Source organism: Schistocerca americana, chromosome 4, assembly GCF_021461395.2.
Source record: "Schistocerca americana isolate TAMUIC-IGC-003095 chromosome 4, iqSchAmer2.1, whole genome shotgun sequence".
In the NCBI taxonomy this organism is placed as follows: Eukaryota; Metazoa; Arthropoda; class Insecta; order Orthoptera; family Acrididae; genus Schistocerca; species Schistocerca americana.
Genome location: NC_060122.1, coordinates 23,208,345 through 23,228,755, shown reverse-complemented (window position 1 = coordinate 23,228,755; position 20,411 = coordinate 23,208,345). Strand labels below are relative to the sequence as shown.

Sequence of the window (20,411 nt, the reverse complement as noted above, 5' to 3'; positions counted from 1 at the left end):
CCATATTTGTTTACAAATGTGGCAGTATACATGTGAAGTGTTAAGACAGAAAAAGGAACCTGTGACCACTGGAGGTACTCTAGTTTACTTATTAAAGTTTACCATTAAATATCAGTTTAATTTTTTGTCAAAAGTCATCCAAAACCATATTCTGAAGTAGTGTCTTGTTTCTCCGCTAGGCAGTGCCACAAGTTCCTCCAAATGTCGTAACACAACATACACACATATGAAATACTAACTAATGTAAATCCACCCGATGATGGAGGTTTAAACCTTCGAAACGCGTCGTGGAAAAAAAAAATAAAACGATGACTGATAACAGTAAACTTGTTGTTTCATTTAATGTCAGTAACAGTCACGGTAAAGCCTAACCTAAAAATGTTCGCATTTAAAGTTAATGAGGAGGTATTGAATAGGATTGGGGAGAAGAGAAGTTTGTGGCACAACTTGACTAGAAGAAGGGATCGGCTGGTAGGAAATGTCCTGAGGCATCAAGGGATCACAAATTTAGCATTGGAGGGCAGCGTGGAGGGTAAAAATCGTAGAGGGAGACCAAGAGATGAATACACTAAGCAGATTCAGAAGGATGTAGGTTGCAGTAGGTACTGGGAGATGAAGGAGCTTGCACAGGATAGATTAGCATGGAGAGCTACATCAAACCAGTCTCAGGACTGAAGACCACAACAACAACAACATCCGTTTACATTATATATTGTCAATAATTGATTAATTTCATCTGAATAAAAATTGCAATACCCTAATGCATCTGGCATATTCATAAAATAGAGAAGCACAGGAGTGTGTCAGTAGTTCGCTCTCAACATTTAACCTAAATGAAAAACATAAAATTTATGGTGTGCGTCATTTATCTTTTTATGTGATGGAAACATCTCCATGGAGGACTGCAAAAAGAAAACGAAAAAAAAGAGAGAGAGAGAGAGAGAGAGAGGGAGAAAAAATAACATTTAAGGCATTCTCATCCTAAATGGTTACTATGTCAGGGTCAGGCATACAACCAAACCAGGGGGACAGGTATGGGAATGAGGGTAATGCCGTCCTATGCTGACCTTGTCATGGGCCACATGGAAGAGGTATTATTCAACTCGACATGTAGCATTTGCATTCCCTGAGTTGCTACATACTTTTTGTTGACATCTTTGTGATCTGTGGAGAGCTGCATTGTACCTGTATTTGGGCTGCAGACAACAGCGACAATATTGAGAGCTGCGTGACCACAAAACATGGCTGATCAACCACCCTTCTGAATCAATGGGACTGAATGCCCATTGGTATCTGGGTACATTTACACTCTTTTGCAGTGATCCTCAGGCATCAGACAAATCTTGCACTTGTTGGTGAACAATATTGATCAGGGTCCCATTCCAGGTGTTTCCTTGTCCACCTCCAGACACACACACACACACACACACACACACACACACACACACACACACACACACACACAAGTTGTCTGCAAGAAACCAGCTTACTGTTCTGTTGCATTCTCCTCATGATAGGTACAGACCACAATTTGCAGGTAGCAGTTTGTCAGCCCACATCGTATGTCTGCGGGGTAACCAGTGAAGGACAGATTTTCCGTATTGTGTGTTTCATTCTGTATTGTGTGTTTCATTGCAATGGTCTAAGGAAGTGACATCACTTAAGTGTACAGCAATTTAGTAAGCAATTTCACTTGCCAAAAACCCTTGGCATAAAGTAAGTGTGTACACACATTCTGAGCTGAAATGACACAGACTGAATAGTGCACCAGAGCCAAATTGTCCTGTCACATTTGGAGACTCTGTGCAGTATGGCTGTATATAGCAATTTCCTGTGTTCGAAAGAGAATTGAGAGAGAGATTTCATATCAAAAGAACACAACTGTGCAAGTTGCAAAATTGGTTCTGAACTTTTTGTGAGCAGTTCACTGTGCAAAATGGAGCAGCTACTAGTTCACCCCCACAAAACTTCAAGAAGTCTGTCATCAGCTGAATATCAGTCTCTCTGTAAAAGCACCAAGTTGTTGAGGACAAGGAGTAAAAGAAAGAAATATGTTTTGTTCTCGATTGTTTCTATTGTAGAAATAACTGAGAATTAATTACGAATTTGGCACGTGACTTGTTTGACTATCATGATTGCATAATGATAAGGCTCTGTACTTACATTTGGGTAGAGCCATCCAGAGTTAGGTTGCCTCTAGTTTTACAAAATTTTTAAGGAAAATGTTGGGCTGATTCATGTACAAAGTACAGATGGTTGTCCAGTGCCAGGCTGTTCTCCGTGCCTTGTGTCATCATCATCAACAACGAGATGTAGCCTTCTCTCCCTCAAGTCACGCACATTTTTCTTCACTCTTTCATTGCATTCCTAAAGGAGTGTATAGGATGTCGGAGAAATTTTAGATGCTTCAGTTGCTAGTTTTGTTATACTACAATGTCCATATACTATTTCCAAAGCAAAGTAAACATGAAGTGACACTTCAGACTTATTGTTCACTTGCGCCTTTTTCCACAGTGTCTGCAACTTTTGCACCACTTATTTCCATTTAAGAAGAAACCAAGTATATAAACAAATGTGTGATGCCACTTGTTAAATATCTCGTAAGATGGAAACGGTGTGTGGCTAGGGTGCCCTGTCGGGTAGACCGTTCACCTGTTGCAAGTCTCTCGAGTTGACGTCACTGTGGCGACTTGTGTGTCAATGGGGTGAAATGATGATGATAAGGACAACACAACAGCCAGTCCCTCAGCGGAGAAAATCTCCGACCCAGCAGGGAATCGAACCCGGGCCGTTAGGTATGACATTCCGTCGCACTGACCACTCAGCTATCAGGGGCGGACAGTATCTCATAAAAAATATATCACAACCGATTTTTAAACAGAAATAACCTGAAATTATTTACTATCTGTGTAAGTTTTGTGTTGCTTGCAGATCGCATCATCAAACTGCATTTCAGTGTGATGAGTGACTAGAATAACTGAGATAAGGGTTTTAGCTCTAATCCTTGTAAGAGCATTGTCCAGTCATGCTTCCTGCTTTGTGCAAAGGTCTGCCAACATGAAATCTAAGAAACAGAGGTGAATAAATGCTTAAAGACTTTGTACAGTTAGAATAGAGATGACAGCAGAAGCTCACCTCATTTCATACAAAATCCGTGTGTCTGTTGATAGTCAAATGAAACAATATACTTTGTTAACTTTTTGGAGACCAGCCACTGAGAAGAATATCGAGCCTAGGAAACCGACATTTGTGCTGTTATCTAAAGCATTATAGGCACATATGTAACTGATGTATCTTCAAGTGTGATACATGCTAAAGAGAAGACCAAACATCAAGATGTATTTTTCATATATACTTCAGTTCTTTGATAGTGAAAAGTACGAGGTGAGTATTGAGCGATTTCTTCCCCTTGAGCTTTCAAAATGTCTTGTTCACTCATCATACATGAAGTATTTGTGGCAGAATTACAGCAGACTATGAAACATAATGATTTCAATCACAAAATTACATTAATGTGATCGTATTGGCTCAGCATTCACATCACATCTGTTATGTTCACTAATTTTTCTTTCAAGTAATTCTAGAAATTGACAATAGAAGACAGCACCAGTCAAGGGACAGGTAGTGAGATATCTGTACATTGTTCTTATATGCATAATTCAGTTTTTTGAGCAATAGATGGCTAACGCATCAAAAAAATAGCGGTTCAACTTATATTCTGGTGCAGTCTTTGTAACACAAAGTTGTGGCACGAGCTTGCTTGGGCTTCATCTACAAAGTGTTAAGCCTCAGTGACTGCTGTAGCATTGCAGAACTGTTCCGTCCCGTGTTTTACTCAGTCACATGTTTTACTGAGCAAGGCTGCTCTATGTCTCAAAGTTAATTAGTCTTTTTTTGTCCACTGTTATCACTTAATTGATTTGATGAAATACAAGTATATTGGTAGACAAGGTAATTTCACCTGGTTGTAATGGATAAATCAAACCATGAAAAGTCAGGTTGGAATATCAACAATTACAGAAGGGGTAGATTGCTACTCACTGTAAAGATGACACATTGGATTGAAGACACTCAATATGAAAAACTGTGTGGTAGTCTTTCATTGTACCTGTCTGCTTCTTGATGTGTCATCTTTACAGTGGTTAGCGCTCTTCTATTCTTTCCACAATTGTTGTAATGGATATATGTTTCATGTGGGTTAATTTGCATGTTTTTGATAATTGTTCTGATTAGTGCATTAGCATAATTGTTCTTATTTATGTACACAAAATGTTTTCAATATTTTCTGTAACAAAAGTTATAACAGTGCAGTAAGCCACAATTCCACTTGATGCATGTGTTTGTTTAATTGCTCATCTTCATTGTTTGCTGAGTGTTTTAGCAGCTTACCCTTATAAAGATAGAAATAAGGGATGCTCTTTTTTTATGTTTTAGATGACGAACAGCCAATCCCTCCACCACTTACACCAGCAACTCTTAAAACAATGCGACCTCCACCCCAGAAACTTCTCTTCTCTGCTACACTTTCCCAGGATCCTGAGAAGTTGCAGCTGCTGGGATTGTTCCAACCTAAGTTGTTTACATCAGTAGTTTCACAGGAAAAAGGTAAATTTTACATTATCAGCCATCCAAAACTTTTATAGTGATAACCACTTTGTAATGAACCCACACGTAACAAATATTTCCGTGAAGCTCAGTAAAAATGCCCTAAGATCAGTATTTCCGAGATTTATATTTACTGAGAGCTACTTAAGGAAGAACTATCTTTAAATGAACAAATATGAGCCAATTTGCAGTTCAGGTTCATTTTTGGTTGTTGCAAATGTTAATGTAAATGACATTCAACTATACACAGAAGTGTACTTCAAACATATCACAATCTCAACCTGTGTGCCCCACGTCAAAGGGGCCGACATAGCACAGAGGCTCACTCCGGTTTGGCACACAGTCAATGGGTCAGTGGCAAAACAGTTTCTTGTCTTTAATTTGTCAATTGAGGAGCAAGGGATTCGTACGTGTGAAGAGAACTGGAATGTCGGAAAGTGTGCCACGAGAGTATTCAGATAAGCGAAATTGGCTCGTGCCTGGAAACATGCCCAGCTCGTCTGATCTGATCCGATATGGGAGAGCGTTGTGACCAGGGGTGTGACACGGCGTTGTCACTTCCAGCTGGTGACAAACTGCACAGCCCGTTCACCTACTACATTGAGGAAGCCCGTGTCGACACTGTCCTTCGATGTCCACCAGGGCAGCTGTCGACGCTCAGTGCTGTTGCGACACACTACGGAACCTCTGAAGGGCTATTAAAAGCGAGAGACCAGTCAGATTGTGATAAGGTGTGATTTTGCTTCATAGTAACGTGAGGCCAGACACTGCCTGTGTCACACAAAATGCTGTGCATTGTTTTCATGTGAGGTGTGGGATTGTCCATCTTACAGTTCGCATCTGTTGTCTAATGATTTCGGGTCGCCTGTACCTGAAGGATCAGCTCTTTGTCTGTGATCGAGTGGTGCGTGTTGCTGTGGAAGAGTGGTTCCAATGCCAGCATTCGTCCTTCTCGGAAAGTAGAGACAAATTAGTGCCGTGTCAGAACAGTCACCTCGGCAGAGGGGGTGATTGTGTGTGGACTCTGTCAGAGCCTCATTGCTGTGCTTCTCGATTGCTGTAGTGTTCATTTCATGATGAAGTATCTGTAATATCTCAAATGTGTCACTACATTTTATGTGAATCACACAACTAAATGACAGTATGTCACGTTTGATTCTTTGATCAATATTTTCTAACTCCATTCTAATGGGCTCGGTAGAAAGAGATGTATCGGCACACAAAACACTCGGATTATTGTCGGTACGTCGAAGCTAGCACATGTACGTGTTTGGGATCAAACTTGCGAATTTCTTAGTATATTTTAAATAGCGATTTCCGACAAAATTTGTAAGATGGCATGTGGAGTAGCTCACATTATGTGATCTCGCAGGTGTTGCCTTGAAATGCAAGTGTGCAAACTCATCACATCCTTTTTTATTGTATCCGCTGTAGACTGGATAATCATCATCAGCCAGTTCAATCACTTAATGATGTGGCCTCTTTGAGTCAGTGTGTAACAAAGCATCCCAGCAAGATCTTCCAATTCTTCCGATCCTGAGCTTCCCGTTGCCGGTTGAATCCCACTGTCTTCTTTATATCTTTGCCCCACCTGTCTGGTGGTCTTCTTTTAGGTCTCTTTTGGTAAACTGGGCTCCAGCCAAGGACTTGTTCGAGCAACGTGACCAGCCCACTGCCATTTCAATGTATTCACTCTTTCCATTATGTGGATTTCTTAGTACAATGTAGTTTGTAATGAGAATACCTTCCAGAACGTCCAATCTTTTGGTGAAAAAGTCTAAATACAGGAAGGGAGGTTCTAATGTAGATGGAAAAAATGGTTGTAATACGATATTTTAAGTAGCAATTTCCGACAACATTTGTTCGTCTTATTTCAACTGCTCTCTTCCTGTCTTTTTTCGTTTAACCCAACATAGATCTTTCCATTCCTCTTTGGGCTACTGCTAGCTTCCTAACAATGAACTCGTTTGATGTCCATGTTTTGCAGCCGTAAGATATTACTGGCAATGTACATTGGTCAAAAATAGATTTCCTCAGCTCAACTGACATCTTTGGTTTCAAAATTGAATAGTGCCTCCCACAAGCTTGCCAGCCCAATTTAATTCATTGTAATATTTCTGGTTTTAAATCTCCTTTCATGTTTATCAGTTGACCCAGATAGATATATTCTGCGACTCTTTGGAGTTGTGTACTTCCAACTGATATATTTCCCTCAGGTGTCCATTCATTGATCATTATCTTGGTTTTATCAGTGTTCATTTTTAGTTCAACTTCAGAGCACACTAATGCAAATTCGTTAACTAATACTTGAAGTTGTTCTATGTCATTTGCAAATAGGACAATATCATCTGCAAACCTCAAGTTGTCCAGTCTTTTCTCAAGAACTTGAGTTTCCCAATTCACTTTAGACATGGCTCTTTTTTTTTTTTTTTAAAAAAGACTGCTGAAAATAGTTTGAGAGATACAGAATCACCTTGCTTTACACCATTTTCAATAGGAAATTCATTAGTATCTTCGGCAACGCTCACAAAGACTGTGGAGGTTTTGTAAATGTTATGTAGGATTTTGATATGGCCCTGTTCTTCTCCTTGTTCTTTTAGAGCCGCAAACATAGCTGGGTGACTGATTGAATCAAAGGCCTTTTCAAAGTCTATAAAACCAAGGCAAGGGGGTAGATGGTACTCAGTTGTTCTACTAATTATTTCCCATAGTGTGAATATATGGTCAAATGTGCTAAATCCTGATCAGAAACCGGCTTGCTCAATGGGTTGAGTCTGGTCGAGTTTAGTGCTCAATCTGATAGTCAAGATCCAGTGAAAACTTTGTACACCTTTATCCCAGTCTCTTGGTAGTGTACCACAGTGCAAACAACCTGAAAATATCTTAGCTAAATGCTTTGTGAATTCCTCATACATCAGATTTAGAACATCGACTGGAGCAGTCCCTTTTTTTCATATTGTCTATTGCATGTTTGCTTTCTGATGGGAGTATTTCTGTAATTTGGGAAACAGAAGCATCCAATTTGTCTAGGATCAAGATATCATCATTGATTTTACTGTATAGGTTAGTATAGAAATTTCCAATATATTCCAGTATTTTTCCTTGTCTATAATTCAGCCTTGATCTGTGTCTAATGCTATTAGCTGATTCCTTCCAATCATAAGCACTCGCTTGGCTTTCTTTAAACTAGATTTATTCTCAAGACTGGCTTTTAGCACGTCTTCTTCATACTTCTTGATGTCGTCTTTCATGCTCTTTCTCGAAGCTTTGCACAGCTCTGCATATTCTGTCTTATCTTTGTGTGTATCAACTTCATTCGTCTTCTCTTGTCCATCAAACCTGTTGTTTTATTTTTTAGTTTCTTGGGTTGGTTTTGAGATTTACATGGGCTTCCCACTTCTTCAGCTGTTTTGATTAGCACCTTTGATACTTCTTCTGCTTCACAATTTTTTTTAATTTCTCTGGATTCTTTCTTGCAATTCCTCTTTCCATTCTTCATGATTTTTGACATTTAAAATTTTACTTTTTTGTTTAATTAGTTTTAATCTTCCATATTTTGTATTAAATTCAAATCTTGCTCTTACTAGTCAATGATCGCTGCTTGTCTTGAACCTGTTTAACACAGTGACATCTTTAATGTTTTGAGGCCTATTGGTGAGAATGAAGTCTCTCTCGTTTTTTACTTCAAAGTTAGAACTCCTCCAAGTTCATTTGCGACTTGGGTGCTTCTTGAAAAACGTATTCGTAATAGGTGTTTTCATGCATTTCCCAAACTGTACCAATCTCTCACCCCTATCATTTCTTTTGTCTATTCCATATTTGCTAACAACTGAATCACCTTCTTTGTATGTTCCAACTTTGTCATTCAATTCTCCAGTTATGAATTTACAAAAACAATCTCTGCCTTTCTCATAGGTTCCCTTCAGACACTCGTAGAAAGATTCTATCTCCAGACATTCGTAGAAAGATTCTACCTCTTCATCTGAGCGAGTAGACGTAGGTGTGTATGCTTGAACTATTTGGATCTTATACCTGTCTGATATTTTTGGGACGAAGCATCCAATTCTGCTTGAAATTCCTTCTAAAACTGCTATCTTGTCGACAATGGTTCTGTTTACTAAAACTCCAACTCCATTTAATTTTCCATTTGGTTCTCCACAGTAATATGAGAGATTCCCTGAATTCAAGCAAAGGCAGTTTTTGCCTTTACTGCGCACTTCACTTAAACCAATGATGCCAGTTAATTTTCTCTAGTTCCTCTTCTATTTCTGTTAATCTGTCATCTCCCACTAGCGTACGACAATTGTACGTACATATTTGAAGGCAATGCTTCTCTTGTTTTATAGACTTTGGATTTTGTGACACTAAAGCAGCTCCCAACCAGAGATCTGAACGTGGGGCTATTTTAACTCCGGAACATTTTACCTTACTGTCACACATTATGACTCAAAGGTGAGAAGCATAACCACCATGCTTGCTTCAGAACGGATTGGCGATATAACTTTCCAAGCCGCCCCTAACATGGGGTACAGATGCCTTTGTCAGGCCGCTCCTCTGGAGAACAGGCGCTGCCTATGCATGAGAAGTATAGGTTGGAAAATGAAAGACACCTAGCCCTCAAAACCTAATAGTGTAGGGTTGGAAAAGAACAAGAGTTGGCTGAGGATGCCCAGATTGGAAAGATAAAAGTAAGGAGCCTGACATAAGTAAGTGGAAGCAATGCCAGGACTCAGCTTGGGTCCCTGGGGGATTTATTGTGTTATGGTGACATAAATATAGTGCTTGCTTTTAGTGAACAGCTGCATCTGTTAGCAAACTTCATTGTAATGCAAAGAAGCAAGAAGTTTTCTCCTCTTTCTATTCTTTTACTGCAGACACCATGAAGTAAAATCCCTCTTTCAGGATCTACAGGGCAAGTATTAGATCATCATCATCATCACCTAGAATAGTTTTCAGCCCCGGACTGCATCTGTTTGGAAAATGACCCTTGCCATCAAGTCTGTTTTCCCATCATCTTTGTGTTCACTCTGGTCCAGTCCTCACCTCCTTTTTCAACACTCTCCTCCACACGTTTCAGTCATCTATTCCTCAGTCTTCCTCTTGATATTTTCCTTCGCACCTCCATTTCTTGTGTCTTCTTGGTGATCCCATTGTTTTCTATTCTCTTTAAGTGCCCATACCATCTTAACCATGATGTTTCTATCCTGCTCTGCAAGAGACCCTCTTTCACTGTTTCCTTTACACTTTCATTCCTCATCCTACCTTTCCTCGTTACTCCTATCCCACTTCTGAGGACTTGTTGCCACATGCCTGTAATCTGCTTACATATCTTCCCTTCATGACCCATGTTTCAAGTGCATAGGTCAGTACTGGAATATACAGTACCACCGTGCTTTTTTGTGGGTCATATTTGTTCCAAACCAGGTGCCGAATACTTCACAGGAATCTTCTGTCTGTCTGTCATGTTCACTGATTTCTTTGTCATTTCTTTCATTTTCCTCTGTCACACTCCCCAAGTACCTAACACTTCCACCTTTTTCAATTGTTCACCTCCAATACTTGTTCCAGCAGTTGGTTTATCTTTATCTCTAGTTGTAACCAGTATCTTGCGTATGTTGATATTAAATTTCATTCCATACTGTCTCACAGTTTCTTCCTAAGCGTCCAGCTGTCCCAGAATCTCCTCCTCCCTGTTCCCCCAGATAATCAAATCTTCTGCAAACACCATTGCTTTCACCCTGTCTTCCCCAGTTATTTTCTGACACCTTATTCATTATTTCATCCAAGGTCACAATGCAGACACCTCTTGTTTGCTGGAACCAATCCGTCCTTTCACTTCCCACTTTCACACAACTCAGATTTCCGCAGTACATTGCAGTAAAGTTTCCACAATGATGTCGCAGCTGACGAACTGCGAACATCATATTTAACTCACCGTAATATTATGAAGAGGAAACAATCCTGAAAATGGGAACTCTTTCCCTAAATATAATTTGTGCAAGGAATAAAAAACGAAAATCATGACTGGCAGAAAAGCAAGTATTTTGGGCTACACGCCTAAAAATATGAGTTACTTGAAATGGGAACTTACTTAATGTTACTTGCAATGGGAAATTACTTGTGTTACTTGAAATGGTAAATGAAGACATTCCAATAGGTGGAAGGTGATAGTAAGATATCTTATTAAAGAATGGAAAATCCAGGATGAAATGTAACAATATTATGAAAAGGTTGGTTGCTACTCACCATATAGCAGAGATTACTCACCATATAGCAGAGATGCTGAGTTGCAGATATGCACAACAAAAAGACTCTCACAGAATGAGCTAGAAGACCTTTGTCGAAGAAAGACAACACACACACAAATTCAACTCATTCACACATGACCATAGTCTTTGGCAGCTGAAGCCCAGTCTTTTTGTTGTGCCTGTCTGCAACTTGCTATATGGTGAACAGCAACTATCCTTTTCATTATATTGTTACATATATTGTTATAATTGAAAATTGTGTGCATCAGGTATCAGGCTAGTTTGGTTAACAGGATCATAAATTTCAATGTAGAAAATAAGCTGTGTGATATTGAAAGGACAATAATTTTCCATACAGGGATATAAGTTTGGCAGCATTTTTAGTATAGATAAAACAATGTAGATGTAGTAGGAAAGTTGTAGTTGAATTTAAATAATTTAGGAGTAAAGGAGACCACTCGTCAAATAGCAGAAGTGTTGAGCTGTCGACAGGCACGCTCAAAAATAAAATAAAACTTAGTTGTGTGTTGAGTTAGAGCACAAATATACAAACCAGACTAGTGCCCCCCTCCACACACACACACACACACACACACACACACACACACACACACACACACACAAAAACTACGAGGGTCATTCAATAAGTAATGCCCCACATTTACACACACTTCTACGAGTAATGCCCCGCTTTTTTTTTTTTTTTATGCTATTAATATACGTAGACAAACATACTTGTTGGTGCTTCACGTTTGATGTTGGTTCTGTGTGCCGGTGAAGTTTTGAACCGTTCTGGCAGATGGCAGAGCCGTAGTGCAGTTTCAAAATGGCGTCTACAAACTACTCATGTTACAAGCAGCATGATGTTATTGAATTCTTGCATGCAGAAAAAGAAACAATGATGAACATCCGTAAACATTTTTGTGCAGTGTATGGTGATGCTGCAGTTGGGCAACGGGTAAAGAAAGTTACAGCCTCATGAAATGCAGAAACAGAGCTTGATGGTCAGCCGCACTCTGGATGTCCTGTCACAACAGCCACTGCTCCAGACATGCTGAATCATGCGCATGCCACTATTTGTGCCGACCAGTGCATCACAACTCTACAATTGTCTCTATAGTTGCTGGTCAGCATTGGAAGTGCATCTGCTATGATTGAGACGCTTGGATATTCAAGGTGGTGCTCACAGTGGGTGCCACGAATGCTCACAGCAGACCACAAGATTCAAAGGAGGGCCATTTCACCCGAATTGTTGGAGCATTTTGAGACCGATGGAGAGGCCTTTCTGAGAAAGATTGTTATGGGGGACGAAAGCTGGGTACACTACATTGCGCTGGAAACAAAAAGGCAGTCCATGGAGTGGCATCATCCTCATTCACCACAAAAGAAGAAAATTAAGACAACCGCATCAGTTGGAAAAGTCATGGTGACAGTCTTCTGGAATTATTATGGCATCATTCTCGTGGATATAATGCTGAGAGGGTCACCACAATTCAGAGCCATACTTGAAGACTCTGAATAAACTCAAGAACCGTTTCTGACGTGTATGATTGGGCAAGAATCCAGCAGAAATCTTGCGCCAACACAATAATGTACACCCACGCACAAGTCTGACAACCCAACAACAATAATTCATGTATCATGTCTGTGACACTATCTCCCCTATTTCGTGGTAATACAAAACAAGCTGCCCTTCTTTTTATTTTTTCGATGTCATCCGTCAGTCTCACCTGATGTGGATCCTACACCGCACAACAATACTCCAGAATAGGGCAGACAAGCGTGGTGTGAGCAGTCTCTTTAGTAGACCTGTTGCACCTTCTAAGTGTGACTTATAGCATAATTTAAATTTAGCTTATTTCTTTTAGTACTCATGTTAATAACTTCACACTTTTCTTTATTCTGGGTCAGTTGCCACTTTTCGCACCATACAGATATCTTACTTAGTCGTTTTGATCATCTGATGACTTTACGAGATGGTAAATGACAGCATCATCTGCAAACAATCTAAGACGGTTACTCAGATTGTCTCCTATGTTGTTAATATAGATCAGGAACAATAGAGGGCATATAACACTTCCATGGGGAATGCCGGATATTACTTCTGTTTTACTTGATGACTTTCCGTCTATTACTATGAACTGTGACCTTTCTGACGGGAAATCACGAATCCAGTCACACAGCTGAGGCGATACTCTGTAGGCACGCTGTGTGGTTAGAAGACGCTTGTGAGGAATGGTGTCGAAAGCCTTCTGGAAATCTAGAAATATGAAATCAATTTGACATCCCCTGTCGATAGCACTTATTACTTCATGAGTATAAAGAGCTAGTTGTGTTTCACAAGAACGATATTTTCTGAATCCGTGCTGACTGTTTGTCAATAAATCGTTTTCTTCGAGGTACTTCATAATGTTCAAATACAGTATATGTTCCAAAATCCTACTGCAGATCAACGTTAGTGATATAGGCCTGTAATTCAGCGGATTACTCCTGCTTCCCTTTTTTGGTATTGCTGTGACTTGATCAATTTTCCAGTCTTTAGGAAGGATCTTTCTTGAGCAAGTGGTTGTATATAATTGCTAAATATGGAGCTATTTTATCAGCATACTCTGAGAGGAACCTGACTGGTATACAGTCTGGACCGGAGGCCTTGGGTTTATTAAGTGATTTAAGCTGCTTTGTTACACCGAGGATATCTACTTCTATGTTGCTTATCTTGGCAGTTGTTCTTGATTGGAATTCAGAAATATTTACTTAGTCTTCTTTGGTGAAGGAGTTTCGGAAAACCATGTTTAATAACTCTGCCTTAGTGGCACCGTCATCAGTGACTTCACCGTTGTTATCCCGCAGTGAAGGTATTGATTGTGTTGTGCCACTGGTGTGCTTTATGTATGACCAGAATCTCTTTGGGTTTTCTGCCAGATTTCAAGAGAGAATTTTGTTGTGGAAATTATTAAAAGCATCTCGCATTGAAATAAACACTATATTTTGAACTTCTGTAAAACTTTGCAAATCTTGAGGATTTTGCATTCTTTTAAATTTGGCATGCTTTTTTTTTGTTGCTTTTGCAACAACAATCTGACCCGTTTTGTGTACCATGGGGGACCAGTACCATCACTTATTAATTTATGTGGTATATATCTCTCAATTGCTGTCGATACTATCTCTTGGAAAACATTCCACAACTTTTCTACACATACATGATCAGATCGGAATGATTTTTTTAAATAGATATACTTTGCGTTTCTTTTTGATGGTTGTAAGTGTTAGGGTATTCAGCCTAGCAGCATCTGTCTTGTGGTCGCTAATCCTTGTATTTGTCACAATACTCACTGTTTGTCCAGGATTATTTGTTGCTAAAAGATCAAGTATGCTTTCGCAACCATTTACTCTTCGAGTGGGCTCATGAACTAATTGTTCAAAATAATTTTCTGAGAAAGCATTCAGTACAATTTCGGATAATGTTTTATACCTGCTGCCGGCTTTAAACGTATAATTTTTCCAGCATATCGAGGGTAGATTGACGTCACCACCAACTATAATTATATGAGCAGGGTTCTTATTTGAAATGAGACTCAAGTTTTCTTTCAGCTGTTCAGTAAATATATCTTCTGAGTCGAGGGGTCGGTAAAACGATCCAATTAATAGTTTCGTCCGATTGTCAGGTATAACCTCTACCCATACTATTTCACATGAACTATCTACTTCAATTTCACTACATCTTAAACTACCTCTGACAGCAACAAATACTCCACCACCAACTGTGTTTAATCTATCCTTTCTGAACACTGATCGTTTGAAAAAATTTCGGCTGAACTTATTTCCGTCTTTAGCCAGCTCTCTGTATGTACAACTATTTGAGATTCAGTGCTTTCTATTAGGACTTGGAGCTCTGGTTCTTTCCCAACACAGCTACGACAATTTACAACTACAATACCAATCGTTTCTACAACTACCTTACTGAGTTTTACCTGCCCACTTTTAGACAGACGCCCCTTCTGTGGTTCCCTGAGACCCTCTAACCTAAAACACTGCCCAGTCCCTTCCACACAGCCCTCGCTACCCGTGTGCAGTGGACTTGGACCTATTAAGCGGAACCCGGAAACCCACCACCCGATGGCGCAAGTCAAGGAATCTGCAGCCTACACGGTCACAGAACCGCCTGAGCCTCTGATTCAGACCCTCCACTCGACTCTGCACCAAAGGACCACAGTCGGTTCTATTGACGATGCTGCAGATGGTGAGCTCCGCCTTAATCGTGGAAGCAAGACTGGCAGTCTTTACCATTTCCACTAGCCGCTCAAAACCAGACAGAATTTGATCCGATCCAAAGCGACACACGTCATTGGTACAGACATGAGCCACCACCTGCAGTTGGCTGCACCTTGTACTCTTAATGGCATCCGGAAGCACTCTTTCCACATCCGGAATGACTCCCCCTGGTATGCACACAGAGTGCACACTGGCTTCCTTCCCCTCCTTAGCAGCCATGTTCCTTAAGGGGCTCCATTATGCACCTAACGTTGGAGCTCCCAACTACCAGCAAACCGACCCTCTGTGAATGCCCAGACCTTGCAGGCTGAGAAGCTTCCTCTGGAATAGGGTGGACGACTGCATCCAGCTCAGAGACATCGTCAGCCGCATATAATGCCCGAAACCTGTTCGTCAAACGAACCAGGGAGGCCCTGCTATTGGCCCCTCGGAAAGCCCTAAGTTCAGCCCCTCGGAAAGTTTTTCACTGCCTGCCATACTTTGGAATGATCTGCCACTCGACCACGGGTGAGGGGTCAACCTCGGTGCAGGCAGTACCCGGGGCAGTCACAGCAGTGGACCATTTGGAGGACACATGGGACGTGCTCGACGTCCCTCGCATCCGCATGTCCGATCCCCCACAGTGACGTCCCTTGGCAGCAGCCTCAAGCTGAGTGACGGAAGCCAATGCAGCCTGGAGCTGTGAGCGAAGGGTCACCAACTCAGCTCACATCTGTACACAACACTCACAGTTCCTATCCATTACTGCAGTCGCTCCTGTTTGAAGCTCGTAGAAATATGCAACATACAAACAGTGTACTCGCCTTATTAGCAGCGGGAAATCGAAGTGCTCTCTCACTGACGGTCTAACCGACACAGCTGTTCTAACCAAACAAACAAAAGCCTGTCGATAGCAACGGCGGTACTGTACACTACGCTGTTATTGAAATTAAAGCTTGTGCCTAGTAAGCACTTGAACATGAAAGAAATTACTAAAATAAACTAGTAACTACACAGATAAATGAAAAGAAGTTGCTCTTGTTTGAAGCTCGTGAAAATATGTAACAGGCGAATGGTGTACTTGCCTTATTAGTAGCAGGAACTCACGGTGCGCTCTCGCTGACGGTCTAACCAACACACTCAATGTCTGAAGTAGTGCTGAGGGGAATTCATAACATGATTCCTGCATGGCTGTCCATAAATCCGTAAGGAGGAGGAGATCTCTTCTGAATAGCACATAGCAAAGCATCCCAGATGTGCTCAATAATGTTCATGTCTGGGGAGTTTGGAGGCCAGTAGAAGTGTTTAAACTCAGAAAAGTGTTCCTAGAGCCACTGTGTAGCAATTCTATACGTGTAGTGTGTAACATTGTTCTGTAGTGTGTCGCATTGTTCTGCTGGAATTTGCCAAGTCCATCAGAATGCACAGTGGACATGAATGGATGCAGGTGATGAGACAGTATGCTTATGTACGTGTCACCTGTCAGAGTGATATCTAGATGTGTCAGGGATCCCATATCACTCCAGCTGCATACGCTCCACACTGTTACAGAGCCTCCACCAGTTTGAACAGTCCCCTGCTGACATGCAGGATCCACAGATTCATGAGGTTCTCTCCATGCCCGTACCTGTCCATCTGCTTGATACAATTTTAAACAAAAGTCGTCTGACCAGGCTACATGTTTCCATTCATCAAGAGTCCAATGTCATCGTTGATAGGCCCAGGTGAGGTATAAAGCTTTGTGTCATGCAGTCATCAAGGGTACAAGAGTGGGTCTTCTTCCCGGAAAGCACATATCGATGATGTTTCGTTGAATGGTTCACACACTGGCACTTGTTGATGGCCCAGCATTGAATTCCGCAGAAATTTGCCGAAGGATTGCCCTTCTGTTACGTTCAGTGATTCTCTTCAGTTGTCGTCGGTCCCATTCGTGCAGGATCTTTTTCCGGCCACAGCGATGTCAGAGATTAGATGTTTTACCGGATCCCTGATATCATGGCACACTTGTAAAATGGTCATATGGGAAAATCCCCACTTCATCGCTACCTTGGAGATACTGTGTGCCATTGCGTGTGTGCTGACTGTAACACTACCTTCAAACCCACTTAAATCTTGATAACCTGCCATTGTAGCAGCAGTAGCTGATCTAACAATTGCGTCAGATGCTTGTTGTCTTGTATGGGTGTTGCCGACCGCAACACCGTATTCTGCCTGTTTACATATCTCTGTGTTTCAATACGTATGCCTATACCAGTTTCTTTGGCGCTTCTATATATAAAGACAAGCAGTGGCAAGAACCTGCAGCAAAATATGAAAAAAAGTCATTGGCCATTGATGATGATTGCTGTTTTGACAGTGAAGGACCAGAACAAATGAATACTGTCTTTCAACTGACTTACTGTGATGGTAGACATTGCCTGAAATGCTTCAATGTATGTTGAAATACACAATTGCCATCTTTCAGAATGTTGTTGTAAACTAGATCTGTCATCTGTTTGAATTGAGTTGTTCAAATGTGTAAGGATCATTGAAGAAAGGAGTAAATTGAATATTCAATAATCCTGAGCAGTGAAGAATTTTCTTTCAGCATGACCGTGCAGGAAGTAGTAGTCCAATGAAATCAGGTTTGTACACAGCCCTGGTACAGAATAGGTGAACCAAGAGAACTTTTAGATCAGTGACCGTAATTAGCTACAAGAATTAGTAAAAAGGTAACACTGACTTAGAGTGACAGATCCAATGCACATTTAATACATGCACACAACTACCCTGTTAAAGTATTTTTTCTGCCCGCTGTACAAATTATCTGCCTGAGGCATAGTCACAATTCACTCTGTGAAAGAGTGGCTGTTATGCAAATGTGAAGATCATCGGTTGTGCAGAAGGAATCAATAGAAACGAATATTTTACAGGTTGTGTACTTCTGTGGTGCTGCCTGAAATAGTTGAAGGCAGCAAACTGCATTGAACTGTTTTGCAAATGCTGGCTGTGGTACAATGTCACCTGCTGTAGTAGATGACTTTGTAAACTCATCACTGATGTTCAGTAAGGGATATAAACCATCAGTGGTAAGGATGACAAGAAGGAAGATTTGATTGGAGAAAATGCTGTTGTAGTACCTGAAGCAGTTAGTAGTTATTTTCCCCACTTCACTCACATCTTGCTACTGTCAATGAGCTGGATTGACAACACCTAACAGTAACTAATTTTTTGTACATCCATCGTTTTGACTGGAAGTCTTGGGGACCAAGGCCATTCACTATTGTAAGAAAATGAAATGCCTACAGCTGTCCTTTTGATCTTATTTATTGTTTAGCTACCAGTTTTGATGCTTCAATGTGCCATCTTCAGGCCTTAGTTGATGTTGAAGAGACTATCATGAACCATATATAGGATGTATCAGTTATGTTGGCCACTGATACAGCATATATATGGATCGTGATAAACCTTTCGCCATCAACTAGTGCCTCAACATGGCACAGTGAAGTGCTGAAACTGGTAGCTACACAATAAATAAGATGAAAAGGGCAGCTGTTGGTGTTTCACTTTCTTGCAATTATTCTAATCATTCTTTTTCTTCAGAAAACAAAGAATAGTATTTAAGGAATAAAATTCGGTTGTTGTTCTTTGTAGACTATCATTCATAGCAAGACCCAAGATTGTAATTTTATATGGGACCTACAAGGGAAAACCCATTTAATTGTTCGTAAGCTATGCTGCAGTTGCTAATAGACAGTGAACTTGCGATAAGAGACCTTTTGTGACCTAAAAAGTTCTTTTTCAGACTTTGTCACTTCACCCTTCCTGTCTGACTGCTGTGTAATGACAGTGTGGTTGCCTAGGGTGTTCTTTTTCTTTACTTTCTTCACACACAGGTGACAGACTCCATAGTGAGCAACGGGCTCTGGAGGCCCACTTCACACAAGGTCTCCAGTATGTCTGACTCAATATTGTGTGCCTTGCTAAGACAGAATTTGCTATCTCAGTTTATTGGGTTCTGCTCAAATCAGGTTTCTACTCCTTCTTGAACCTGTCAGTTCCATAAAAAAGTGTTGGAATATCTTGTTTTTCTCACAGTCTGCAGTGTGGCCTGTTTCTAAGTAGGCCTTCACAACAACTTCCTTTGTGGGTCATCAGTGTTCTATGTGACATTTATGCTCATAGAACATCACCTCAGTTGTGTGCACAGTCTCGTCAGTATGTGCTTTGCACACAAGTAGGCGATGCAGTTGACTCTCGCCCCCTAAACCTTCACAGATCTGAGGATCCCCGTGATAATGCCCATCGCATTGCCTGCATTAAAGGGAGCTTCCAGTCCTAGTAGTGCGACACATCCATAAATATAAACAAAATTGGTGAGGCTAAGTTAAATTCGCATGTTCAGTGATCAGATAAACGTTGAACCATTCAGATTACAGCCCTAGTACAAATGCTGTTCTCAGACAACGGACGAGTTAGTAGCCACTCATAAGCAAAAAGAAATAGCTCCAACTGCTGTCGAGCTTTCGGTAGCTGCTTCAAATTGGTGAGTCAAATGAACATCTGAAAGCAGTATCTGCGAGTTACCTCAACTACCGTTCTCTCCTGTGGGTACTGTCTCCTCTACTGGAAACTCAGGATCTGTGACCACTCACCCGTGATTGGTGTGTCAGTGGCAGGTTGTGAGGTCCTGTACAGGGGAGGCCACAACCGAGGAGAACAGCCATCCCCCTAACCAATAGAAACAGGAACAGAGTCATTGAGACTCATTTCATCCAGTTGTCAAACCTGCTCCATCTCGTATCAAGGCAAACACAAAAGTGTGTGTGTCTCTTAATTATCAGTGGTTCAAACTTATGGCAAACAGTGTTGCCCCTCAGGGAAATGGCTTTGAGTAGTGGGATGGATCATCCCTGCACACACTGTGTATTTGGTTAGAGGCCTCAATCAGCATATTGAATAGGCTGTTGTGGCAACTGCCTAGGGAAGAAAGTGCAACCAACTTCAGATATTGACACACAGTAGAACAGATTATGGCTGTGTGTGCTCTGAGTTCATACTCGATTCATTCTAGTGACTGACAGAGAAGATTGACGAGGCCACCTTGGCTCATGGAGTTCCAACCATCTGAAGTATTGTCACAGAACTTATCAGAAGTCACCGGTTCTGAACAGAGTAGAACGCCTGAACCGGGGACTTTGAAGACTGTGAGAAACTGTTCTGAGGCTTCTTGTACTTGTGACATTGTGTTGAGACCTATAGGGTCCCTCTAAATGGGTCAGGGGTGCACTGCAGGCTGCTGCCTAAGAGGCTGACTGTGTGTGGAGT

General features: G+C 41.0%; 1 protein-coding gene across 1 annotated transcript in view; it reads left to right on the top strand.

Annotated features, from left to right (window-relative positions):
• Positions 1–20,411, top strand: part of LOC124612687 (ATP-dependent RNA helicase DDX51) — a 153,140-nt gene that overhangs the window by 93,254 nt on the left and 39,475 nt on the right. The window contains exon 7 of the mRNA XM_047141022.1: positions 4,435–4,605. Within this exon, the coding sequence (XP_046996978.1) occupies positions 4,435–4,605 (171 nt within the window). The remainder of the gene's footprint in view (positions 1–4,434; positions 4,606–20,411) is intronic.